Source organism: Astatotilapia calliptera, chromosome 18, assembly GCF_900246225.1.
Source record: "Astatotilapia calliptera chromosome 18, fAstCal1.2, whole genome shotgun sequence".
NCBI classification, from domain to species: Eukaryota; Metazoa; Chordata; class Actinopteri; order Cichliformes; family Cichlidae; genus Astatotilapia; species Astatotilapia calliptera.
The window spans coordinates 18,080,512-18,107,850 of record NC_039319.1 but is presented as its reverse complement, the minus strand read 5'-3'; the positions used below and the strand labels follow the sequence as shown (position 1 = coordinate 18,107,850).

At 40.6% G+C, this 27,339-nt stretch overlaps 2 protein-coding genes across 5 annotated transcripts in view; both read left to right on the top strand.

Moving 5' to 3' along the window:
- Nucleotides 1–12,774, top strand: part of pbx1a (pre-B-cell leukemia homeobox 1a) — a 50,315-nt gene extending 37,541 nt beyond the window's left edge. For 2 of the 3 annotated variants that reach the window (XM_026148544.1, XM_026148546.1), the window contains 7 exons: nt 2,632–2,876; nt 4,442–4,632; nt 4,802–4,937; nt 6,178–6,337; nt 7,248–7,360; nt 8,493–8,582; nt 11,953–12,774. In XM_026148544.1, the coding sequence (XP_026004329.1) occupies nt 2,632–2,876; nt 4,442–4,632; nt 4,802–4,937; nt 6,178–6,337; nt 7,248–7,360; nt 8,493–8,582; nt 11,953–12,045 (1,028 nt within the window). In that variant the 3' untranslated portion in view covers nt 12,046–12,774. The remainder of the gene's footprint in view (nt 1–2,631; nt 2,877–4,441; nt 4,633–4,801; nt 4,938–6,177; nt 6,338–7,247; nt 7,361–8,492; nt 8,583–11,952) is intronic. The other variant, XM_026148545.1, reaches the window with a different exon arrangement.
- Nucleotides 12,775–16,899: 4,125 nt separating this feature from the next.
- Nucleotides 16,900–26,827, top strand: prtfdc1b (phosphoribosyl transferase domain containing 1b). Of its 2 annotated transcripts, XM_026148547.1 has the most exons (9): nt 16,900–17,046; nt 17,268–17,374; nt 18,646–18,829; nt 20,455–20,520; nt 23,267–23,284; nt 25,506–25,588; nt 25,800–25,846; nt 25,965–26,041; nt 26,144–26,827. In XM_026148547.1, the coding sequence occupies exons 1-9, from the start codon at nt 16,999–17,001 to the stop codon at nt 26,189–26,191; spliced, it is 678 nt and encodes a 225-aa protein (XP_026004332.1). In that variant the 5' UTR covers nt 16,900–16,998; the 3' UTR covers nt 26,192–26,827. The 2 variants fall into 2 exon arrangements, with proteins under 2 accessions (XP_026004332.1, XP_026004333.1); XM_026148548.1 differs by lacking the exon at nt 23,267–23,284.
- The last annotated feature ends 512 nt before the right edge of the window (nt 26,828–27,339 follow it).

Here is a 27,339-nt window from a genome sequence, read left to right as displayed (position 1 = left end):
GTGTGTGTGTGCGTTCCTTGTACCTTGAGTCTCCCTGTATGAGTGGGTGGCTTAATCGTCATGTTTATTTACACTCCTGTTGTCTGCAAACAGCAGGCAGTGCGGCGATGGGCATGAGCCAGCTCTTAAGGAAGTAAAATGGCATAAATTAATCCTGTCAATAAGCAAAACAAAGGCTTATTCTTAGAAGTCCATTCATCATATAGGAAGTGGCTCGAGAATAGTTTGCGATGCACATTTATTTTTGCCCTTTTTTTTGGTGGTTGTGGGGTTGGTGGCCCAAATCTCGGGAAAGAATTGACACAAGAACGTGCAAACAAAGGGAAGGAGAGACGACAGGAGGAAGGATGGAGGGAGGGAGGGAAGGAGGAAGCGACAGAGAGGGGAATTGCGTCCTCTCATTGTTCAATTAAGTCTGTCGGTAATGATCAAGATGAGATGATGGCCATCTTCCTTTTATAGATACTAATCTGTGACTGTCCGTGGAATAAGAGAATCGCAAAGTGGGGCGGTCTCCGCTCCTTTGTCGCCACCAGAGAAAGTCAAAAGTGTGTGTTAAAGAGTTTTTCTTCTCTTTTTTGCTGCCATTGTTGTTGTTGTTGTGCAACTGTTGGGAGCGGGTGACTTATTTTAATAGAGGGCACTCGCCTTTGTCAGGTGATTACGTTAATGTATAGTCCGTGGTCGCAGAGTTCACGACGAGCGCTTTGACTGGCATTGAGGTCTAATCGATTTCATTGCTATTACTGAACAGAAATAAATAAAGCTGATGGCTGTGGTTGGGGTAATTATGCCACAGCACAGTGAATTGTTTGATTTTCCTTATTAATTGTATTTATTTAATCCATTTCATGCTTTTAGTTGTGCACTCGGGGACTTGGAGGGAATGAATAAATCACTCTTAGGCTCATTAGATTCCCCCTCTGGTAGGGATGTGCCACTATTTTGTCAGAATCAAATTGGCGAGTGTTATAATTTCCCGCTGGTGTGATTCACATGAAAAATATCCACATATTCATCTACCAGCACATGTGCACATGCGCCCACACACACACACTCGCGCACATGCGCCCACTCCCCCCCATCTGAACTCCTGACCTTTTCCAGCCGTCTGATAGCCATTGACATTTGCCTCCTGAGCTGCGCTTGCTCACGTGTTGGAGCTGATGGGAATGGATGATGTTATTGCTGGAGGAGAAAAAGGGAGGGAAGGGGGGAAAAAGGTGGAGGGGGTGGATGTGGTGGTCGGGGTGGTGACGGGGGGGGGGCAGTTGAAAAGAGGTGGACTGTGGTAGACAAGCTCCCCACGCGGCTCCTGGAATCCATCTGGACCCCCTGCTCCCCGGAAAGGTCACAGGGCGTCTCAGCCTTACATCCTCATTACAAAGGAGCCGTCGCTGTGACCTGAGACTGTTTAGCTACAATATGGCTTTCTCTGTCACACAGCCTGTCACATCCCCTCACTGCCTACAGCCATCACGGAAGGGACGTACAGTATGTAATGTAAGACCGTCCTCTTTAAGCATTTTGATTGATGTGTGGATTAAAGTGTGCATGAAAAATGTCGTGGCAGCTTTGTCTTTGTCCTTGAAGACAGGGGATGGAACGGAGGGGCTGCACCTGGTCGGCTGTTTTCAGCTGCTCGCTGAAAAGCAGGACGCTCTGCTTCTTTACCGAGGGAGCCTTCTGGTGGCAGAAAGAGGCAGGGCAGTAAAAAAAAACCTCGTTCTCTGTTTGAAAGTGAGGGTGAACCACTTGTGCACAGTTAAAATAGTGTTAGAAGAGCCACCGGCGGAGAGTTTTCGTGCGAGCTGAGCCTGCACTTGTGCGTGTTGTGGTGTGGTATGTCATTTGTGCTTGTCCACCTCAGCAGGCCTGTCTTTGCTGTGTTTACACTTCACTCTCCACACCATGGGAGATGAGTGTCAGCCGAGAGCTGAGCGCCTGTAGGTATGAGAAGCTTCAGTTTAGCTTCAGACGCTGTCCTATCTAAACAGTGGCTGTGGCACCAGCGTCCGAGGCGTGCTGTTATTAGGCCGTGTACAGAAGGGAGAGATATGGATACAGCTTGAAACAAATGTTAGATTTATTCCTACTGAAAGAATATTTTCTTTGTTAAGTGATGCATTTTGAACTCTTAATTATGATTAATGTTACTATATTTCTTTAATGTACTCATCATTTTTCATTTCTGTGTGTAAATATGGCACTGGGACTATTTTATTTAACTCAAACTCTGGCAGGACTCATAATTGTTTTGTTTTTCTGTTTAGACATTAACAGGATAATAAAGCCCTCAGCTAGAAACTGAACCTCAGCTAGAGACATGAAACATGAACTCTGGTAGGAGTCTGTGTCGTTTTTCTTTTTTTCTTTTTTTGCATGAAATGATAGTTTTATGCTCTCGCTCAGCTGCCAGCCTGTGTAAGGCTGCAGGTTTTTATGGCGTGGACTTGAACTCTTTTAATGACGCCTGTATTTCAGGGTGTCTACTCAGTAAAATGGAAGAATACTTAAGACTCCTTTCTCAGGCGCTGTAAAATTTTTATACCCACAGTCATTTTGAACACCCATGCAGATCGGCCCGTATTACATCATTGCTCTCGTGACCTCTTCTTCTGTCCTCCACAGTGCTCAGTATTCGAGGTGCCCAGGAGGAGGAGCCTCCAGACCCCCAGCTGATGAGACTGGACAACATGCTGCTGGCGGAGGGCGTGGCCGGACCGGAGAAAGGCGGCGGGTCGGCAGCTGCGGCCGCCGCAGCGGCAGCCACCGGCGGCATTGGCGCCGACAACTCAGCAGAGCACTCTGACTATCGGGCCAAGCTGTCTCAGATCCGGCAAATTTACCACACGGAGCTGGAGAAGTACGAGCAGGTGGGGGTAAAGCAAGCTCATTCTTTATTACACGTTGCTTCAAAACACATTCAACACTTCCTCAGCTATCATGGATCACGGATTTAGCTCAGGTCCTCTGTGTGCACAAGTTATTTATGTTGCTGTTTTAGTATAATGCGAGTGCATACATAAGCTGTATGTAAGTGAGGCTTTTTTCCTGAAAACTGAGCCCCTTGCTCAACGAAAGACACATAAATTTAACCCCCCTTTAAAAGGATGATCTCCCGTATTGATGTGCCCATGAGCCAGTCAATGGTACGAAACTCCCTTTTTTCTTGGATTGTGTATATGGATATATGTAACAAGGAATCCTGTGTGTAAATTCATTATTTTATTAGAGAAAACCTTTTGTCAGCAAAAATGTGATTTTTCTATTCTTTGGTGTTAAGTGTTTGAAAAAAGGCAAAACGTTGCACTTTCATGTTGATGGATACAGAATCTGTATTTTGTGAGAATTGTTGGCATAAATTTCAGCAGTTCCAAAAATCAATGTGGATGGAAGATCTTGCCGTTCTGTCAGTATGACCTCACTGTTTTTGTAATGTTGAGGATCTGGCTTTTCATTTTAGCTTTCTAACGTCCCGTCCAGACCAGATCTTCTTGCCCTTTGCATGCTGGGAGAGGCTCCACGCTGCCAGCCTAAATAGGAATAAGTTGGTAAAGGACAGACGAGATATTTTCCTGAGGATGTTTAAGTAATTTTGTCAGTCTAAGAGTATAATGTTCTTGAAATCAGCACTCGTGGGACAGGCAAGCCGAGCCTTTCGGAGATGCTATCTTCAGCAGGCAAACAGCCATTATATCAGTCACACACCAGCTCTTTTCCAAAGACTGTAACATCTTGTCATTCCCGTGGAAGTCAAAGCGTTCTGGGTTTGTCATCTTCTCCGAGGAAGGCTAGTCATCGCTAACTGTCAAAGCCAATATACACCTGAGCATTTTTGTGTCACCACGCTATGTACACCTCACGTGGTATGAGTGAGTAGTGTCTAGCGTGTGTGTGTGCAAGCAGAACGGCTGCTCAGTGCATCACTTTGACTGACGTAACCCTGGTGTTGACAAGCAACAGACACCTTGACTCTGAATGCAGTCATATCCAGTGACTGATTCAGACAGAGAGAGAACGAGGTAGACGGAAAGATGGAGTGAAAAGAGAGGGAGACAGTTTAAACCTCTTGAACATGAACGGGACTGAAAGCCTGCTGTCATTTTAGATTTCTCTTCACTTGTCACATTCTCTCTGCTATTGAAGAGAAGTCTTTTTAATATTCAGAGCACTGCAAGTGCTCGCTGCCTCCGCTGTATGACTCCGCTGCCACATTTGTTTGGCTTGAAACATCGCTGCGTGTCTGCCGCTTTAATTCAGACTATTCTTATTACCTCTAACACTACTGCTGTTACACTGTCAGCACTGCTCGTGCCAAGGCTTACCAGTGAAGGTGCAGGCTCACCAGAATCCAATTTCATCCTTTTGTTCTGTCTGAAGCTGTCGAGCCTCTGCGATAGTTATTCTTTTTATGAATCCTGCCTGTCTGTGCATCCAGGCGTGCAATGAGTTCACCACCCATGTGATGAACCTGCTGAGGGAGCAGTCTCGAACACGACCCATCTCGCCCAAAGAGATCGAGCGCATGGTCGGCATCATCCACCGCAAGTTCAGCTCCATTCAGATGCAGCTGAAGCAGAGCACCTGTGAAGCTGTTATGATCCTGCGCTCACGCTTTCTTGATGCCAGGTGTGTGTCTGTGCGCCCCCAACTAAATCTTATTCATATGTACTTATATTTCTATTTGACTCTAAGCTGCTTTTTTGTTATCACTCCATTTGATTTTGTTATTACAGTTATAGATTATTGATGGTGCAAGGGAGGAGTCATTTTTCTCTTCTGTGTTTTTTCTGATCAGGCGAAAAAGGAGGAACTTCAACAAACAGGCGACAGAGATCCTAAACGAGTATTTTTACTCCCATCTCAGTAACCCCTATCCCAGCGAGGAGGCCAAAGAAGAACTGGCCAAAAAATGTGGCATCACAGTGTCACAGGTAAGATCCTAGGCAAATTGAGAAAATTAGGCTCTGTGGTAAGTGTGTTGCTCAAAAACAATTCAATTATTCTAAATCAGCAGGGCTCTGTGCTTCAGCGGTCGGGAGCCCTGTCAGCCTGGGGTTACCATTAGAAACACTCACATTAAAAACAGTTGGTTTTCTTACCAAGTTGTCAGTAGTTTCCAAAGCTACCAATACCTTTCCAGGAGCATTTGACAGTCAGTTGATGAAAAAATGATTCACAGTTTTTTCATGGAAAGACTGGATAGTTACAAAGACTTTAACTATAAAAGCTTCTTTTTTGCATGCATTTTCTTTTTGTACTGTAACATTTTTGCTTTATCATGGATCCTCGTTTTTCTTTTTGGGTTGTTTCATTGTTTTTTGTTTTGTTTTTTTACTCAGTTGGTACGCTGGCTATAATTTTCCATCACTTCTTAAATAAATACTAGTAATAAAGACGACCACCCAAAAATCTAATTTGAATAGGGCTAAAAAACTCACAGGGAATAGCAACCAAATTCAAACATGTAGAGCGTGGCAAAAGCTGAATATGGAAAGTTGATCATTTACCTGCTTGAAGTGCAGAGCTACTTCTGCCTTGGGCTGTTTTATTGGAGAGCCAGTCAGCCAGCCAGTGTAACTATGCAGCATGAATTGGTATCATTTCTATGACAGTAAATGTCAGAGAATCTGCATATAAGAGTCGTTAGTGAATTTCTTGTGTCATGCATCTGCCAATTTTTTTGTTTTGTTTTGGGGTTTTTTGCACCAATACAAGATTATTTTTCTGACTTATCTTCAATAGCAGATTATTTTTCTGTAGAAATACATGAAATGGGTTCTAGGTTAGGTGGTAACAGTCATTTGCAGTTCAACTGCAGGAAAAAGTTAAATCTGGTCCATGAAGTCCTCATCAAAACAAGAAGAGTGCTACTGGAATACTGCTGTTATATTTCTGTAGTGCTGAGAAGGCCTCAGTTTTCCCCCAGATAAGGTGGAGGAGGTGGCTGGAGAGAGGGAGGTCTGGGTGTCTGTATAAGCAGAAGAAAGTGGATGGAGGGCTTTCCATATTGCTCTGTTCCATGAGAATTAATTCGCAAGCAACATGAAATACCGTGCAAAGAAGAGAGGAGGTTATTGTGCTAACTGGTGTACATGGCATGACTCAGACTTTTTAGGTGTGCAGAGTATCATCTTATATTTGCTTTTATTTATCTTGCTACCGTCTTGACAGGTATCAAACTGGTTCGGGAACAAGAGGATCCGATACAAGAAAAACATCAGCAAGTTCCAAGAAGAGGCCAACATGTATGCAGCGAGGACTGCAGTCAATGCAACCAGCGTGTCCGCTCACGGCAGCCAGGCCAACTCCCCATCTACTCCCAATTCAGCAGGTGAGCTTCGGGCTCTGATTAAAGGCTGCTGGGCTATAGTGAAACAAGTTCCATCAATAGAGGCGTTATCAATATTTGTTGTTCACCAGAGCAGATAGAAGCGTAAGATGGAGCGTATTGACGTTCTCATACCAAAGCCACAACTCAAGAATTCAGTCTCTGGTGATGTTTCTTATAGACTAACAGAACGCTCTCCTTAATTAACCCAGTAATACACTTTGGCTTTCTTGCCGTTCTTCTTCCATTTTTCTTCCTTTCTTCTCTGCCGTCGTTATCTTCCTCCCTCACTCATTCGCTCTCTCTTTCTCTCTCACTCTCTCTCTCTGTTATTGACCTCTTGGTCTTGTGGACGTTAATTTTTCCTGCCTCTTGTCCGGTTGACCTCATGTATGCCATTAAGCTGCTCAGAGGGCAAGCGGAGTCTTTTGTCATATAGAGACTTTGCGACTGTATTGGATTAGGACCGGGTGTTGAAATCAAGTTACGCGATGGTCTCTTTACATCTGGGGAGCTGGGGTCCATTAAAGGACGAATACGATTCTTTGGGTCTTCCTGCAGATCAATTATTACTTCCTTAATGAAACACTAGCAGCACGGACATGTAACAGTAATATGATCCATGAGGCTCGTTTTAATTGGATCTTAAACAGTTTTACGACGAGAACCTGTCGGATTGTTCTTGCTGGTTGATTCAGTGCGTCTATTGTGTGCAACTTTGTAGAAAAAGTCTTTTTCATAATGCCTGCCACGCTCTCAAACTAACCCATTCAATGCCTTTGTGCTTATGCATGATTTCATTTTAACTCCTTTTTCTGTCCCCCTCTTCTTCTCTGTTACTATCCCCTTTCTTCTGATCCTTCTCCTCCTGTCTGCGCGTCTTTCTTTTTCTTCTGCCTCTGTGTATTCTCAGGTTCTGCTGGCTCTTTTAACATGTCAAACTCCGGAGACTTGTTCATGAGTGTGCAGTCCCTCAATGGGGACTCGTACCAAGGGGGGCAGGTTGGGGCCAACATACAATCCCAGGTAGGCGCCTCTCCAAGTTTAGCATCCCATGTGGCCGTAAACTGGCACATTCCTGAGCTCGTTTGTGATGTGGTTTAACCGCTGACCAGTCTGGGAGTTTAGATGCCCACAATAACTTGACCTACATTGTGAAACGGAGGTTATACTTAGCCTGAAGCACTACATTAATGTAGAAACCATTGTCAAGCCACAGTTGAGTAGACGACTGCGGACAGTTTTGGAAACGGTGCAACACTCATCAGCACCTCTGACAAGAGTTCACATAGCCACTGGTGCACTTTGTAGCTCCCTGACCTTGCCCCAGTGGACAGTCATGACCAACGCAGTGTTACAACTCTCACCACGGATTAAGGAATCACCACCCGTAGTGAAGGCCTCATTTGGTTTCAGTGCTTTCGGCATCACTTCCTTCTCCCTCCATTCCTCCTCTTCTGTTCTGATCAGCACGCCAATCGCTTTAGGTCGTTCATGAATATGCAGAAGGGACGGCCCTTATCGTAGATAAAAAGGTCTTCGGGGTTTGCCCTTAATTATTGAACCCGAAAGGGTTTATTTTTCTGATCACGAATGAATGACCTCAATCTCAAAGATTTGCAAGTATAAAAAAGGCACAAAGTACAAATTCATATATGTTTGTCTAGTTGGTAGAGCAGTCAGATTTGTTGTGAAATCCATATGGAAAGTGTGTTTCTGGGGAAAACAAATATAAAGAAATATGAATTGGACTGTGGAATCTGGAAAGAGCATGACAAAATGTTAACAGTAGAACAAATCCTGCATCACACCATGGTTTTATTGGCAGCAGGTGATACTGTGGCACTTCATCTGAGTGTTTGCTCGACTTTAAATAGTTTAATGAAAAGACACAAGTCTGGACATAAGAATATACAACAAGAACAACAAATACATTGATAATTAGCTATCCTATATTTACTCCTGTGTTTTTGTCCTTTTGTGGCGTCTGTTATCGAGCTTGTAATAGAGGCCAAATCATTCTGATTCGCTGTTTGTAACCTTTTCCTGTTTATGATACCCTTTTACTATCAGACTGACCTTTCCTTGTGCATTACTGTCTTTGTTATCCAGAGCTTTTGTCTTACTGGTCCTTTTGTCTGTGTCCCCGCTGTTCCAGGTGGATACCCTTCGCCATGTTATCAGCCAGACCGGAGGATACAGTGACAGCCTCGCAGCCAGCCAGATGTACAGTCCACAGGGCATCAACGTAAGACCTGTAAACAATCTCATTCTGTCCTTCTCAGTGCTTCTTTGCTCTTTTACTTTGCAGTGATTCCCCAGCTGCACAATGTTGGTGATATCGCCTAAATCTGTATGCACACTAAAATGCCACTTAGCAGACTTTGCCGGGGTTGGGCTGTTGTCCAGCCATTTGCCCCCAACCCCCCTCTGTCTTCTGCCCCAGTCGTGCCCTATGGTGGCAGGCAACGAGGCAGCTACCAGGCTGAGTAGCTGGACATGCTCCTAGCCTGTCGGAGGATATTAGCGTTAGCGAGGCACCTGCAGTCGACAGAAACAAGGACACAGGTGTCATCGTCGCACCAGACGCTGCTCTGTCATTGCCACTGTAGGACGACTCATATTTATTTCCCCCTCCAAGACTGGCTTGGAAAAAAAAGAAGTTCAGAGTTGCTGCTAATCCTTAAAATAACTCGTTAAGCAGCCTGTCAAAGCCTCAGCCAGTTGTCTCGGTCTCCTTGCTGGGCCGGGCAGGGCGGGACAGGCAGCACTCGAGGCAGTGTGTTAGCATGTAGATCCACAGCGACAGGCCGAGCGGGGCTGAACAGAATCAATACGACAGTCACAGGGACAGAAAGAGCGAGGCTTTGGGCTAACAGTCCAAGCACATTGGCCAGATCATTCATCCACAGGAACAGCAGCACTGACAGCCAAGCCTGCAACACCCCTCGTGCTAAAATAAGAACGAGGACGCGTCCAGCGCGCTGCAGCATGCAACAGGCTCATTTTACATTTGTAATTTAGACTAATAACAACACACCAAATTATGAATCTCTGACCTCAGTCGCGCAGCTAATTTGGCTTCTTTCTTTTTCTTATTAATTTTGCTTTTTGTTCATAAAAAAACGCTTTTTATATGTGGAGGTAGTAGAGGATTATAAAAAACTTTGTTCTGCTCTAAATGCTTTTTTCTTTTATCTTCATTAGTCTTTGAGGATTTTTTTAAACATCAAATATCAAATGAATTAGTAATTCAGAGAAACGTAGCGTATCATGACTGCAGTGTAATTGTCATACATAAATGAGTGGTTAAACTGCAGCTACCATAAATGGCTTCATTAATAAATTGGAACTGGATGCTCAACGACGCATTTGGTTTTTAAGTGCTTTTATTGTCAAGGCAAGCCCCACCCCACCAAAACTCAAATGAGCCACCCTGCAAAATTCAAATTGCAGTAATCGATATATTAAAAATAATTAAAACTAATTGTGCTGTTTGTTGTGAAATAGATCGCAGATCCAGCCTGAGTAGAAACACTTACTTTGAAAGCTTTAGAAAAGAATAGAAATAACTATTTCGGAAATTCTTAACAATATGAGGCTCTTTTACAGTTTTACTAACAAAAATTGCAGTGTTTTATTGAAGCTTATGAATGAAGTCGTGCATCTATTTAGCCCAAATGATATTTTTTTTATATTCTTTCTAAGATTTATTGACTGAACTCTCGTGGTTCACCTCTCCTTCTTTATTCTTGAACAGCAATTACAGCCCCTCAAATTGCTAGTGGGTGTCGACTTTCTCTGAGACTGGAAATGCATTTTTTTCCCCTCCTCATTCTTTCTTTTTTCCCTCTTCTTGCTTCTGAATAAGATGACAGACGGTCTTTACACAAAATAACAGGGTTTGGAAATAAGAGGCTGCCAAAGCACATTCCCAGCACTCACTAATAGCGTTGAAATTGCAATTAATGGTCTTTAGCCAACCTTTTATGATGATTTGAGAAGGCTTCCATTTTAAAGAGCTTTTTTTTTATTGTGATAATTTATTCTTTTATCATCCATCTCAGGGGTATATTCTGAGATATATGAAAGGTCTGCGTATTCGCTGTTTTATCTTTGCTGTTTATCTCACATTATGTCGACCATGTGGAGGTCCAAGTGAAAGAAGTGGCATGATAATTTATTTCTTTTTCTGAAAGCATCGTTTGACAGTTTTTAGTGCTTTCATTTAGAGGTTTTAGGAGCAACATCACTGCTTTTGAGGAAGTCTTTTATATTTGTTTTTACGTTTAGGGTTTACCTGGTATTCTTCATATATATTTAACAACAAAACCTGCTAAGCAAAACCTTCTGCTGTGAATATTTTTCGAAGGCGTTACCTATAGCGTACTCCTTTTTATTGGCAGGTGTAGTTCCACATTTATTATCTTCAATCAATACACTAAAGATGTAAATATTAAGTAGTGTGGTTTATATTACATAGATGTCATATAGAAGGCAAAGAGTGCTTTTGTTGGGCTCAATATTTGGCTCTATTTGAACATATCTGGGGGGACGGGTGAGTCTGTACAGCACACTGTAAAAAGGTTTGTGTATATTTTAAAGTAAAACTGTAATTTTCAAAGAAATCTTCACTATTCATTAGTTTTTCCAAGCAACCTTACCTCAGTGAATTACAGTAGTGACCCAGCATACTAACACATATGCACACACCTATTATAGTATCTTCCTGTAGATATTAGAGTATAATCAGTTACAGTGTAGCTGTATGGCGTATGGGTACTTTATAAAACTAGGGTGTAGTGCACCGGTAGTCCCTTGTAATGAAAGCATATGATGAAGTTTCATTTTTACAGCAAAAAGCTCTATAAATCGTCTTATTGTCTCCCTGTTTAAGAGTCCAATGGGCAGATTAATACCACTGTCCTGTGTGGTCATTTGGCTCAACATAAAGAAAATATTCCAGCCTCGCTCTGACAGGAGTCTGCAGATTAATTAACGCATTATAACGTATTAATTTACTCTGCACAAAACCGAAGTGTAGAAGTTGTGACCAGCGTCATCCCTGGCATATTTTGATTTTAAAGAAAACAGGACATAATGTGTTAGTGAGTAGCAATATGCCAACGTGCAGATTGTTTTTATTATATCTGATCAGAACCAGCCGAGTTAAACACCTCCAGGCTCCAGCCTCATGGTTTGCATGAACCTGTGAGGTAAACTCCTCACCTAACTCTTGTTCACAACACAAACAGGAGGAGGAGAGTTTTTACTAAGAATATTTTATTTTGGGGTAAAAAAACATGTTTTTTTTCCTTCTATTTACTCTTTTCTTATAAATCTAGAACCACTCTTTTTATTTTATTTCATATTAACTGTAGTTTGTGTTTATTTGTTTTAATTTTAGTGATTTGGTTTGGAGAAAACTAAAGAAGAAAAGAGCTCTGTAAATGCATGATGACTCCAAAGTCAGTTAAATAACAACCCTGAACAATAACCAAGCTAATCGTGTTTGAGATTTTTGACACAATTTAGCAGCCCATCCTTAATATAAAGAATGATGATATTTCATATCACATTCATATTCACGCTAACTTTGTCTTCTTGTGTCATTACAGACAAACGGTGGCTGGCAAGATGCTCCAACTCCTTCGTCAGTGACATCGCCCACAGAAGGACCCGGAAGCGTTCATTCAGATACTTCCAACTGAATATATCCATCTCTACACTCCATCCACGAAAAACAAACAAAAAATGTAAAAAACATGAACTGACGTTGCTATTCGCAGTATTAAAAAAAAGAAGAAGAAGAAACGGAATTCACTGCCCCACCGTACGGCGAGGTACCACGAAATCCTAACCAGAAAAATTCAATAATATTTCCTCTGCTTATAACGATGGACTTTTGGGATACAAACAAAAAGTTTCACAATAAAAAATATTTCAAAAAATTAAACGATATTGCAATCAATGGAGATGTTTGTACAGATTTCACATTATAATCAGAGGGCTGGGGTTCCTTATTCACTCGTAATGTTTTCGCTCATTATGACGATAAGATAAAGCAAAGAAATAAAATCATTGGTTTTAACTGAAAATACTTCATTCTACCTCTCAGCCACTTAAAAAAAAAAAAAAAAGTAGAAAAATGTCAGTGACCATTATTTGTTTTGTAAAAATGAAACTTTTGTCTTTGCGAGCAAGAGGCACATCTTCTTACTTACATTTTGTTGTCTCTCACCTATTCTATGGTACGCCATTTAGACTTAAATATTGCTCAGTTGTTTACAATGTGTGCTTGACAAAAAGTATGTTCATCTTCCCCTCGCTGTCTCCGACGAGTCAAAACCAAGTTCTGTCAGGAGATTTTTACCTCTAAGGTAACCCTGTGAAGTATGTTATCTGTAAAACAATAAATAAATACCTGTCATCAAATCAGACAAGCTTGACATTATTCATTAAGAATCATTAACCTAGACGATTTTACACAATGTTGGTTTTGGTTCTGCAGATACACGAATGACAGATTTAATAGGAAAAGTAAGAATTGTGTTTTTCTGAGTTCTTCTTTATCGCAGCAGATTCTGATCATGCCAAAACAAAACTGCTCAGTTTACTCACCGTGTTTGGTTACTTTGTTACTAATCCCGATCCTTTCCGAGAGAAAGATAAAAAGAAATATTGCTTTCATCGCAGACAAAAGTTTGTCAAAGACGCATGTAACTCAGTTTGTTGCAATCCACTTAAACAGGGAAGTCATTATGCTAATAGAGTTTTACATGCTCGCACAGTGGATCTTTGCTCCTGAAGCTGCGGCGCAGGCCCACAGATGCTCGTAGCATGAAGCCAATGATCACCGTCACGACGGAAGGAGCAGGTGGATGAACTGCGGCTCAGCTGAGGACAGTTTTTGACGTGTTACGCATTTTTTGTTGAATTGTGTCCTTGTTAGGATGTTCATTTGCATATAAATCAGTGCATTATTCTGCTGGAAGTGCTTTAGTAACTCTAGAACTGACACCAAAACAAATATAGATGTTTAAAGTCATGCTTGCCTCCATACCTATCAGGCTGATTCTTCTCAGTATCAAAGTTTTACAAGGAAGCGTTAACGATGAAGTACTTAAAGAAGGGACGAGTCATTCTGTCAAATAATGTGTTTTCTGAGCAGTTTAACCTTGTTTATAGACACTTTTTATGTTGTGTGGCCTATTTGTTTGTATTTGTATTTTTTTTATGGTGTGCTTAATGTAGGCTCCTATTTTTTTTTGTTTTTGTTTGTTTGTTTTCCTATTCTTGTGAATTAGCTCATGGGTTTTCAACATGTGTTAATGTGCACCACTGTGCTTGACTTGCTTTGTTGGAAAAGGGTTTTCAACACATTAAAATGATATGTAATGCAGAGCGATCATACATCCAGCATTTTTTATTATTGTGGCTTTACGAGACAGCAACGACTCTACGTTTTTGCTCACACGGAGGCGTCAATGGCGCGATGGTAATCACTGCTGTGATAACTGAAAGTCAGCCAAGGTTAGTGAGCCCCCACTCCCTTAATGGCTCCACATCTTCCTACCATTCATGATGGCTCTTGTCCAAACATATTCAACATATTTGGACACATGCACTCAGATAAAAGCACACTGAACCAAATCCAAGTATTTACAGTGAACAGAGGGTTTTGTGTGTACTGAGGATGTAACACACATGTGTTTATGTAGCATTTTTAACTTCAGGTTGTACCTTAGCCATACACTCATAGAGCAATTTATTCTGTACACTTAAAGCACTTTATCTACCTCACAAGCAAGTCCAATTTAGAATCACCAGTTAACCTGACAGGTATGTGTTTGGACTGAGGGAGGAAGCTGGAGCACCTCCAAACAGAGAGGTCCCAGTTGTGGATCAAACTGGGAATCTTCTTGTTGTGACTAGTGGTGCTACACCACTGTGCCATCCAGAAACTTAGAGTGTATTGACTGTGAGCCACAAAAGCTTCTGTATATACTCATCAGCACCTCTCACTGGCTGACACTGACAGGCTCTTTCTTAATTGGTAGTATTTTTCAGCAGTTGTTACAGACTAAAGTAGATTTGGTCTTGTTAATATAATTTTTTGTCATGTTTGTTGATATCGTGGGAGCCCGGTCAACACCTTGAGCTCCTTGTCATGTTGCTCGAGCAGTTTTTCATGATGACAAATTGTCGTGCTGGGGGAGGCTGCTGCTGATGGCGGTTGTTGCTGCTGTGTGGGTTGTGCTTAGTATGTCTGCATAGTATTCACATGAATGTCAGGACCCAGGGGTTTAGATTGTTGCACAATAGGTTATTGCATTAATCAATGTGATTCACGTCATGTCATGACAAATCCAAAGACCAAGACAAAAAAAAAAAATCTCTTACTCTGTCATACTCACCAAGCTCCAAGCTCTTTGTGTCCTGCTGAGGAAGGAGGCCTTTAAAGGAGACCTATTTTGGTTTCTTCCAGCTCGATATATTTATTCTCGGACCAAAGTAGCTTTGTATGATTCACAGCTTGGTGCGACTCCTCTGTTCATCTACACTTGCCAGTTACCTTCCTCCTCCTTAAAACCCAATTTTTTTCTGATTGGATTCCCCTCATCAACCCAAAATTCAAACAAAGAAGTCTCACCTTACACCTTACATAAATTTTTATGGTCTATTGAGTTTTTCTGTAAGCTTAAAATTCAGTTCTTAGTGTGGCTCATGATGTGTCTTAGTAGGATAACAATGCAGGACATTGCTCAAGCAAAATCACTTGAAGTCCGTGATTTGGCTCAAAATCTGATAGAAAATGAGAAAATGATCAGATTCTTCAAATACAAACAACACCGCTGACAATATCTGAATGGACAGTTGCATGTCTGACAGAATTACATTCATAGCAAGTGAATATTCATAATTGGCCAAACAACAGGGCCGAGGGTATGTGGGAGCAGTTGGTGGTATAGTCTGCGGACGGTCAGAGGCCTTGACTGCTGAGCGAGTGTGAAGTGCCAAAGCCAAACTGCTCCCCTGCACCCCGAGGGCAGCGAAGGAGCCGGGTTGTGCTCACCAGCAGAGAGGGCCTCAAAAACAATCTGACAAGACTTCTCATCTCCTGGCCTCTGCAGTGCTGCAGTAGATGCTCATGAGCGAGATTATTCCAGTGTCAAGCCTGCAGCTTTGTCATCTGAAACAATAACATCAAGTGAGATAACTCACGCAGACTGAGTTTTACTTAATTTTTGAGGGATTTTTTTTGTCATGCAGCGTAATTCTCACACCGCCGAGGTGGTGACACTGCACAGGCCAACTGAAATATAATGCTGCTGTTGACATCTGTTTTCCAGCTGTCAGTGAAGCACTGTTTAAATTGCAGCTGCTGTGGAAGGGGCATGGATGAGTGGCTCAGACACCTTGTGTCTCCCTCTTCTCAGCAGAGCCCATACTGCTTGAATATGCAGTGAAACTACCACTCACACATTGCCTGGATGCTTCATCTTAAATTCACTTATTCACACACTGTAACCCACAGATTATATCATGCACAGGAGACAGGGTGTGACCCCTGAATTTTTCTGTATTACAGTCTGTTACTCATCTCTTATTTTTATAATGGCACAAGGCAACGTTTTAATGAATGTTTAAGAGGGGTCATGTATCCAGGCTGTTTAAAGATTCAGTTACATGAAGACAAAATGATTGATCAGAAGAAAAGCTGTGTACAGAAGAGCCAGAAGTGTTTGTCTTCTTCCACTAGATGGCGACTTTAACACATTTTGTCAAAACTTTCACATCCTCCACACTGTGATATGGAACAGGAAAGATTGCTTTCAGTATTTCCCAGTGGGAATGTTTTGACTGAAGTAAAACCCTACCCTATCAGTAATCAGCATTTCAGTTTTGGGTTTTTCCCCCAGTTACTCTTGCACAACACTAAAAACTTTCGTTATATCCCCAGAGTGATGACGCCTCTTCTGTTTTCTTTGCAGCTGATCCATCTCTTTCACTCTTTTCTCTCAGAAAACCACTCAGATTCAGTCTCTGTGTATTTTCCTCTCATGGAAAAACAGTGACAGCAGAATGATATGCATATGTGAAAAACATGGCAATTCAAAATCAACAAATATCAAGCCTTCCGGTGAATACTGATGATTGCATTTCAGAGCTGCTCTCCTTTTTACAGAAGAAGTTTTCAGCTGAAAGACTTGTAACTTTGTAAAAATGATGCATGGTTAGAAAAAGGCAGATTTCATGAAACGATCTCCACGGCACTGCCCGTTCTGAATAATAAAAACATTTAATAAATATATATATTTTTTGTTGCATGATTTTCCTCATGATTGTATGCTGTAGTATACTGTTAGTTTTGGGTATTCTCTCCAACACTGCCCGGTTTTGTGCCAAAAAGTGATCACTTCATTACTAGCCCTTGAACAGGTACACACAGAAAGGTGGGGCCCCATGAAAAGCAGCACTACATGTAAATGTAATGTTAGAGCGCCCCTGCTGGATGGTTGCTGTTTGACAGCGAGAAATGCAAAGTGTTCGGTTTCCTAACATTCCTTCACCCCGATGCTCCTCCTCTCTCCTGTTGGTGCCAACTCCCTCTATCAACTTTCCTGAGACAAAAGCTCCTTTTGTGGCGGTGGAAAAACAACATGGCAGAATTTGCCGTCCAGTCCGAAGGAAGAAGCGAGGGGATTGTGGTAATTAAATTAGGGGGCTGACGGGGAAGGGACAAGTGTCGAAGAAAAGCGTCGCTCGTGTATGGATGCACAATTTGCGCAGGCAGACAACTTTGCGCGCCTTGCAGATTGCTTAAAGTCACATGCGCTTCTGGTGCAAACAAGATAAAACTCGTACCCGCTGTTTTTCTCCTTGTAGTACAGCAGAAACATGATGTTTGCGTTTATCTCCCCCCCTGCAGATTAAAGATGACTGGCCAGGCTACAGTTTAGATCTCTTCAGCTATCCAGCACACTACTCCGGAGATTTAGACTGTGTCATCATCCCGCATGGCGTGATTATGGACAGGTACATGGCTACAACTGGGAAGTCGCTTTCTTTGTTCTTTGATAAAATCGTGCATCAAGGAAGTAATGTTCCCATATGCTTTTGCACGGGGGCTGCATAAAAGCCTTTGTACAGTTTCTGGGGAAATCCAGGGGATATCATGCACAGATTATGCGATATGAACTTGACGGAGGTTTTGGCATGCTTTTATTGAAATGAATCCTGGTAAAGCTTAGAAATTCCCCAAAGAAACAAACAAAACAAATAAAAAACCACAGCTCCCCAATGAAAGCTCAAATCCCACAGTAACTCCCCGCGTGTATTCATACTTTTTTGGTAAAAAGAGAAAAGCCAGCAGGAGTTCAATCATACTTTGTTTTAAATAGTACTTATTAACTTCTGTATGTCTATAAAAGAAATCAGAAAATGAATTTTTAATTAAATAATTAGTGTTTTTGTCACGTGACACAAAGCTTTTTATCTTACTGTAAAACACAAAAGCTCTGTATGTGGGTTTGTTTATGTTTCTGCTACCTGCCGTTACACGATCAGGAGCCGAATAACCAAACTTGGCACACGGGTACATTTTATGCACCTGAAGTTTTTAATCTATTACCGATATCATGACATCATGATGTTTCCCAGCAATCGTCTAACAAAGGTCTAAAATGATCTGTTCTTAATACCCGTGCACTAACAGAACTATGTCAGTTTTATGTAATAACAGTAGTTGTAATTTATATCTACAAAAGAGGTTCTCTGGCAACCAGCTAGCAATGGGCTCAAATCAACCATTTTTAGAATTTACGCACGTAGAACACCTTATGATTATCATTTCATGTCAAACAGCATGAGCGGGCGGAACAGTACTGAAGCATGGGCATGTACTACTATGTATAGTTGTGGTCAGATGTTTAAACAAGTTGCTTAGGCATAGAATAAAAAGTGCAGCAGGAATGTGCGTGCGACTGGCTGAATAAGCGTTTTAGGTGCTCAATTAGTGTCAAAAAGTGCTTTGCCAGTAGTCAGTTTAAATCACATGTGAGCCATCTGTTTTTCTTTCTTATAAAATATTTAAAACATTTATTTAAATGTAGTAAACGGTTAATCAATCAGTTTACCTGTCTTTGCATATTTAACCAGAATTATTCAATATGGTGAAATAATAACACAAAGCTAAACAAATTTAAACATCACATATGGTTGTGGACCGACAGGGATTTCAAAACTGTCTTAACTGACGAGAAAAGAGGTCTTTTAGAGGTAATTCACCTTTTCTTCATTGTACACAGAACAGAACGTCTCGCTAGAAACATCATGGATGACCTGGGGAACCACGCCATTGTGGTCCTGTGCGTGCTGAAAGGAGGTTACCAGTTTTGTGCCGACCTGGTGGACAGGATCAAGGACCTTAGCCACAACTCCAACCGCACAATCCCCATGACGGTACACTTCATTCGTCTCAAGAGTTACTTGGTGAGCTGTTGCCCACTCCAGCAAAGAAAGCTGACAGTTTATCTTGAGTGGCATTTGTGTGAGAAGTGGAAAGCATTTTCACGCTCAAAAGTATCACCTGTGAGTTTAGAGTTAGTCACAAGATGTGTATTATTTTTCATGCATTAGAACATTGGTGTCTTCCTCTAACTTTGCCTTGAAAGTGCTGTTATGATTTGATGTGATTGCTGACAATTTTTTTTAGCTGTGAAGTACTGCTGGTGAGATACCCTCACTGGCCACTTTATTGGGTACACCTTCAAGCTACACAGGGTTAAACTTCTCTGTGGAGAATTATTCCCTGTTCTTAGATGACGAAGGTGGCACCCGGTGTGGTCTTCTGCTGTGACAGCCAATCTGCTCCAGGGTTCAGTGTGATGTGCATACAGATATATCTGAGTTACTGTTGCCTTTCTATCAGATCAATGAAGTCTCTCCTCTGACCTCTGGCATCAACAATGCATCTTCACGCAGAGAACTGGCACTTACTGAATATTTTCTCTTTTTTGGACAATTCTCTATGAACCCTAGAGATGGTTCTGTGGGAAAATCCAAGTAGATCAGCAGTTTCTGAAATACTCAGACCGGTCTGGCACAGTCACAGCCAAGCTATGCTCAGAGTCACTTAATTCCTCTTTTATCCTTATTCTGAAACTCGATTTGAACTTCAGCTGGTCATTTTAACCATGTCTACATACATAAAAGCTTTGAGTTGCTGTCATGTGATTAGTTGATTATATCTGAGTTAATGAGGAATTGAACAGATATACCTCATTAAACAAGTTGAGCTGGTTCGGGCATTGGACTTGCATGCCTCCTAGAGGTGGGAATCACCATACATCCCACGATACAATATTATCACAATACTTAATGCACGATACGATATTATTGCGATTTTTTAAAATATCTGCGATATTCAGATTCTGTACATAAAGGTAAACTTTATCAATATTCATTTTATCTAATATCAAAGTCTCGCACTCAGTCTTTCTCTCATTTCAGTCAGTTTTATTGTTGACAAACTGAACGGTTTGTATTACAGTCTAGTCCAACTTAACTGAATGCAACCATCTGGTACAATTATAGCTATTCTGAACTATGCAATTTGTGAAAACTATGCAGCCCATTCAGCAACTGAAGAATTTGAAAGTAAATTAAAACAAAATATAATTTTACATTAAATAAAAAAGTTTTAAACTTAATTAAAATAAAACATGTCTTAAATTAAAATAAGTAAACTGACATGTTTATTGCTGCCAAAAAAAAGTTAAACACATTTGGACAGTGAAGGAATGTCAGGGTTCTTGCTCAGAAAAAGGAGCTGATCAGCATGCTCTGAAGTCAGAGCACAAAAACTTTTTTTGTAACAAAATATCGATTTCTGCTGTCCCTGTATCGATACATTATTAGCAAACAAAATATCACGATACTACACAGTATCGATTTTTCCCCCCACCCCTAATGCCTCCTGGGTGAGGTGTTTTTTCAGCCATGTCCAAATGAGATGAAGCTCCAGGATAGACTCAGTGCATTCTTGAGAGATCATATCTCTTATAGATAGATGAATGGATAATTGAAAATATTTCTCCTGTATTTTATGTCCACAGAATGACGAGTCAACAGAGGATCTTCACATCCTCGGAGGAGAGGACTTGTCTTTATTAGCTGGAAAGGTAAGATTTTCATTATCATTGAGACGTCTGAGCCTTATGATGGGCCCTGCTTTTGTAAAAATAGGTAGCATGGAGATGGTGATTGTTGATAGACAGCAGCCTCAAGAGGGCACCCTTCCCTCTAATGTGCTGTTTGCCTCACTTCAGTGAATGAGATCAAAGATGGCAGTTTCTGACACACCTAGCGCTGATCACATGCCAGCTATGACAAAAGGTTTATTCCATTTTATCTCAAGTGAAGCAAAATGTATGGTGTAAATTGGAGGCCATACTGAGTGCGTACCTTGGTAGATCAAGGGGATGACAGATTTACTTAACACAGTCCCTCTTCTACGGCTCGTCGTGTTATCCTGTAATTAGAGATGGTAGCTCACAGAACTCGAGTGTGTGTGCAGGCTGTTGCCAGCCTTTGATAGTGCATGCCACCTAACAAAGGGTCTCAGTGAAACAGTGCAGACTTGTGGTGATGACAGTCACCTTATTATAAAGAGTTGTAAAATCATTTCCAGGATTGGAAATAAGAAAAGCAAAACTTTTAGATGCTTTCATCCTGTTTTCTTGTAAAATACATATATACATAATTGTATATATGACAAAGAAAACATTTTATTTGTTTGTTTACAGCAGGTTAGGAAGGACTCAATCTAACATTAAAGGCCCTGATTACATGACATGTAACTAGTTTGATTTAGAAAGAATAATCATCACTGATTACAGCATGATGGGGTTCTGTGACGGCAGCAGATCATTCATAGTGCTGAGTGACCACTAGAGGTATTATTAAAGTGAAATTAAACCAAACTAAAACATTTTAGTCAACTAAAACAAAAATAAAAGCAACAAATTAAAAAATATTAAAACTATCTGAAACAATATTGTGAACTTTGAAAACTAACTGAAATAAAATTAAAAGTATAGAGGAAATACCCTTAGTTTTAGGTTGGTAAAAATGTAGTTACAACATGCCTGATGAGGCGTTGATGGATGTCTTTAGATGTCCATGGGACAGTGAGTCAACTGCTTTCAAATGGTTTTGTGTTTTTATTGTAATACCTCTGCTGATTTGCCCAAATCTTGCCTTGGACATGTGCCCACCATACAATGGTGAATACAAAGATGGAAACTAACACTGAAACTAATTCAGACTAAAGTAAAAGTAAACATTTTATACAATAAAAACTAAACTGAAACAAGAAACTAACTGAAAATAAGCAGAATTCAAAACAAAAAATTGAAATAAAAACTAATGAGAAAATATTTGTGTGCTTATCTGGAAAGTCCTAAAAGGTTCAAAGACTATTCAGCAGGGAAAGTGGCCTAAATTACACAATTAAATAAAGAAAGAAAGAAAAGAAAAAGACAGACAAGATGAGCCTATAGAGAGCACACAGCACTCCTCTTAGCATTAAGTAAATGTGTTTGGCATAACAGAGCATTCAAACCACATTTCTGTTTACTAAATCTGGTTTATTAGAAAAAAATTAATAAATAAAACCGGCCTAAATTCCAATTTTCACCAGAGATTTGAACCATCTCACAATTATGTGAGCTCTGCTGTTCATACCCATATATTTCTTATAAAAGAATCTGTGTACAACCTTTTTGCCAAGTAAGCAGCTTTAACTCCCACTCACACACACACACGTGCACATATCTATGTAAGCATACAGAGGGATGAATCATTAACCGTTACTATGGGAGTTACAAGTCAGCAGTGGTATTTTTAGATAATTAAAGTCAGCTGATATGAACATTCACAGTCATACGCATACCTCAGCAGTACATGCACACAGTAGCCAGGTGCCTAAAACTTGAATAGGATATGAGGTAGTAGGCTTGACTCACTGCTTTCCTCACAGAATCTTTAGTGTGCTTGTGAAATCCCTGAGCTCACTGTGACGTGCTGCTAATTTTTGTCCCAGGTCCTAACAGAATGAGGTGATGCTTTCCAGGAAGAGGTTACCTAATTGTTTAACAGTGTACACATTACTGTTCATTTGCTTTTTGACCTCCCTGAAATGTAGTTTTCAGACAGTGAGCTTTACATATCTTGTATAGCTCATTGCTTTTGCATTTCTCCAGGGTTTAGTGCGCTCTAAATAAATCTGGATGAATAATGATTCCTAAACAAAGCACGACTGCACCCTCGGATGAACCCTTTGTTTAAAAAAGTGGAGTAAACTCCGGCAGTTAGAGAGTTTCACTTTTCATCGTGTCCTAGCTAAGTTGAAGCGAAGCCCAGATAGCGGCTCTTAATAAAGACACTGCCCAGTCGTCTTCAGTTTATTAGACAGACATTCGCAGAATTTCAGCTATTTCTGTGCGACATTCAGGGCAGCGCTGCAGGAACATAGCTTTCCAATCTGGATTAGGATCATTCGTTTAGCTGAATCACTGATATCATAAATGCAAAGAGTCTCGCGGATGTAGTGTATGAAAAAATGTGGTTGGTTTAGCTGATATTGGCCATATTTCAGTACTTCTCCTTTTATTTCAGCTGCAGCCTGATCATTTCCTGAAACATTATTTGTCAGTTGGTTTTGTTTTGCACTTTAGAACACAACAAAGTGTATTTCTCTGTTTATAATTAATTGCTTCTTAAATCACCTCTAAATGGCTTTTGTCTTTTTTTTAAACGTGTGAGTTTTAGTCTTGGAGTAAGTGTGGAGCAGATTATCAGTTTTCAATCAAGAGTAATTGTTTGTTCCTGCCCTCTCTTTTCTCCTCGACATGCTCGCTCCATAAGAATGTTCTGGTTGTGGAGGTGAGTCAGCCATGTTTTTGCTACTCTGCTTTTCCCCGTGTTCACCAAATGGACCTTATTGTGTTCCTTGTTGTTGTTGTTGTTGTTGATGATGATGTTTTCCAGGTCAGGAAAACTCATTTAAAATTTTTATCTTCTTCTTGAAGGTCCTGAATTCAACATGAGGACACTTTTTAATTGCCTGACCCATATTTGAGAAACCAAATAGATTTATTGCTTTGTGTGTGTGTGTGTGTGTGTGTGTGTGTGTGTGTGTGTGTGTGTGTGTGTTTTAACTAACATCATTGAAAATCTTGCCTTGCCCTACATACTGGAATAGGTGCACTGCAAAAAAATAAAAAGGAAATGTAGGCCTGCAGTCATCATCGTGGGCATTCATGATACTTACTGTAAAAAGATTGTAGGAGTAAACATTTTGAAACAGCTCCCTTTAGTCAGTGCACAACTGTGTGTGACAGGGAACTCGCAATCTGTGGCCGCTTCAGCTTTAAGTAATATTAAAATCTTTATTGTGTGTCAACGTCATCGGGATAAAGCAAGATGGAAAGACTTAGCGTCTCACAAAAACCAATACATTACATCAGGTGCGTCACATTTTACAGGAAGTAACAGAGTTAAAAGGAAATAAAAAGTCAAAATCAGGAAAGGCTCTAAGGAGGTCGATGACTCAGCCGACAGGATTTCCACAGGCAGAATTTTCCATATTTATAAGACATAGATACTGCTGTGTACTTGTTATGCAATTGCATTTTTAAAAAGACAACCTTGTCTTAGTTTTGACTTGTGCAGTGGGTTGGTCAGTAAAAAACCCTTTTTGCTATCAGTATTGTAAAATGGCAGTCATCACTCCATGGTATTTACAAGGGGTAAAATACAAGCACTGATAGATAGTAATGACTTTAATACTAACGCACTGAAACACACAAGGTTACAAAATGTTTCACTAGATACGAGAGAGATAGGAGAATACTTTAAAGAAGTGTACATATCCCAACAAACAGTACCTACAAATACACACAGGTACCGATTTTCAGTGATATCAACTTTAATATCAGGAAATTAACTAAGCGTATATATATTTTCTTCCTCTCTTTTTTGCCATATTTTTCAAGTAACCTGTGTTTGACAACAGCATAATAAAACTGGAAGTTCTGTTTTTTGTGCCCCCCCCCCACCTCCCATATGGCCACCCCTATGAAAAAATTCTGGAGACGCCCCTGCGTGGAGCAGTTAAAAGACCCGGATCAGGTGATCAGAGATCAGGTGATATAACACCTCAGCAGGCCATGCAGGGCTTTGTGATTGATAAAAATCTGCAGTGTGGTCTGAATTTCACTGGGAGCCAGTGAAGGGAAGCAAGTGTGTAGTTCGGGGCTCACAGCAAAGGATTTTAGCGATATTTCTTAGATGACTGGATGAGCTTAGACACATGAGATTCAAAACTCAAACACCTGTCAAAAGTAATACCAACGTTTTGAGCACAGGATTTGGCATTATTGGCAAGTGCAGCCAATGTAGTGACTGACCTCTGTATAGAAACCCCACTTTTACCAGGACTGTGATAATAAAGTATTTATAAAGCATTCACTGTGGTAGTGAGAGGCTCTTGAGCTGACTTGACAGAAAACAGATCATACTACATCATAATAGTTATTTTGTGTAAGGAATTTAAATATGGGTCATTTAATTTAAATGAAATGAGAGAAGGAAACAAGCAAAGTGCATTTAAAAATAAGTAAAATAGGTTTTAAAATCTTAAATTCCTGCAGTATTATAATTAGGCTAAGGCTGTTAGTCTGTTCTGGCTCATATTCAGTGACAGATGAAAAATGTGTGAGGACAGTCACACATTTCACATATTTGTAGTGCGTACTGACCAGCGGCACACTGACATGATCGAGCGTACTGTTGTGGCTTTGGTTCGCCTCAGCGTTTGCCTACATCGTAGAGCAAGAGGTCAGATGACGTTTTTTTTTTTTTTTTGATTGAATATCACATGTTTGTGTTTAAATTCCTCTTTTCAGTGAATTCAAGTAATTCCTAGTGAATGCTTGTAAACAGTTGCGTAATTTGAGTACAGTGTGACACTGACTGCACTTAGTTTCTGTATCACTTCTAGTCCAGAGAAAGAAGAATTGAGTTTTTGTTCTTTTTTTTTCCTCACTGCCATGTTATTACTTTCTCAGTCCAGTTTCTACATCTTCCACCCCCACCCTCACAGGGCATTGTAGGCACCGGAAAGACGATGAAGACTCTCCTGAAGCACGTCGAAGCCTTCGGGCCCAAAATGATCAAAGTAGCAGGGTAAAGCCGCCAAACAAAACCAGCTCAATTTCCTGCTTTGCGAATCACTGTTTTCCCCTTTCAGTTGAGACACACACACAGACACACAGAGAGGCAAAGACTAACATTGTGATGCAGATCTCAGGTACCGCAGGTTTTTTTGAAGTGACGCTGTCTCCTGAGACGGTTTGAGTCGGCTGTTGTAAATAATGTCTGCTTTTGTTTCCCTCAGATTGCTGGTGAAGAGAGTGCCGCATAGCTCAGCATGTGTTCCTGACTGTACGTACCTGACCAACCCTTTTATGACTCAGTGAGTCATTCACAGTTAAAAAAATTGTTGCATTTGCCGAGTCCCAAACTATTGGAAATATTTGCCTTTGTCGTTTTGTGCTTTCAGATGTCGGCTTTGAGATACCCAATCGTTTTGTGGTTGGATATGCTTTAGACTACAATGAGTATTTTAGAGATCTCAGTGTAAGTCAGTGTCTGGCTTCTTTCTTTCTTTCTTTTTTTTTTGACGACTGTATTGGGAATCCAGTAACACAATAAAGACCTGTGCTTTGGTGCTTCTTTTAGCACATTTGCGTGATCAGCGACACCGGGAAGATGAAATATAAGATTTAAAGAGAGGGCCGGCGATAGAGGCGACTGTCGAGCAGATGTCATCGGACAGCAAGCCCAGACACTTCCTGTGAGATGCCATTGACTTACAGCTGCTATGGTGACATCTGATCCCAATCATAACATTCCTGGTTCCGAACATGTTAACATTTTTAACAACACACACTGCAACATTTAACTGGAGATTTGAACACAAAAAGCGCATGCTTGAGGATAAGTCGGAGCTTTGTTGCTTTGACACAGGTGATTCAGGTTTAAAACGTGTAGTGTTAAGTGGGGGGAATGCTGTTCTAACTCTATATCTAAAGCATCCAATCATCCCAGGTGTACTGCTTCTTTTATGAAATGTAAAGCATTCAATAACCACTGCATGTGAGGAATACCAACAAAACCTAAAATGAAAGGAAGTTGGGTTTTTTTTTATTTGTTCTCCACCTGTGCGATGCCTTTTTAAAGTTTCATCTGATTTTCCATCACTTTTAACACACAGGGGAGAAACAGTTCAAGTCTTGTCAACACTAAGTGCCATTACTACCTCCTTTGTGTGTGTTTGCTTGTTTTTTCACTTGCTGTAGAGTACTTTTGTCATTTCTCTGTATCAGTTTATGTTCTAACATACAATAAAATGTTTTTTTAAGATTTCTGCATTCTACTATTAATGTTCCCACATGATTTTATGAATGAATGTTTTTAGTACTAATTGATTTACAATGGTTCCTTGGCTGAGCTATGAATATAAAGAAGACCTTGTGTAATATGTTTCTTAGGCTGATGATATACAAAAGGGGCTTGGAGTCTTTTTCTTTTTTTCATATGTCTTTTTAATGGTGTTGAGCTTCTCTTAATTTTATGGAAAACTGGCACCTATATAGGCCCTGAAGTAGCAAAGCTTTAAACCAAAAGCATCCTGAAACATCAGGTTGCCATTGTTTTGTTTTAAAAAGGGGGTTTTAACTGTAAGTGAACTTACAAAATGAACAAAAGAGAGCTCGTTGTGCTGAGCTGCTGTGCTCTTTGTATGCACTTGACATGTGACTCCCTTTGCTTAAGCACTGAGCACAACGTGCCATAAAGAAAACCATCTCTTGGGACAGTGAATAGACTTTGCCTTTTTGACTCACCAGACCTCCAACAGTGATAAAGTAAGAGCT

What these genes read in the sequence shown, in the direction of transcription:
- prtfdc1b (XM_026148547.1), top strand. Translation starts at nt 16,999, where the DNA reads ATGGCAGAATTTGCCGTCCAGTCCGAAGGAAGAAGCGAGGGGATTGTG. An exon ending in TTCGTCTCAAGAGTTACTTG is followed by an intron (nt 18,830 to 20,454) that starts GTGAGCTGTTGC and finishes TTATGTCCACAG; the next exon opens with AATGACGAGTCAACAGAGGA. An exon ending in AGTATTTTAGAGATCTCAGT is followed by an intron (nt 26,042 to 26,143) that starts GTAAGTCAGTGT and finishes TGCTTCTTTTAG; the next exon opens with CACATTTGCGTGATCAGCGA.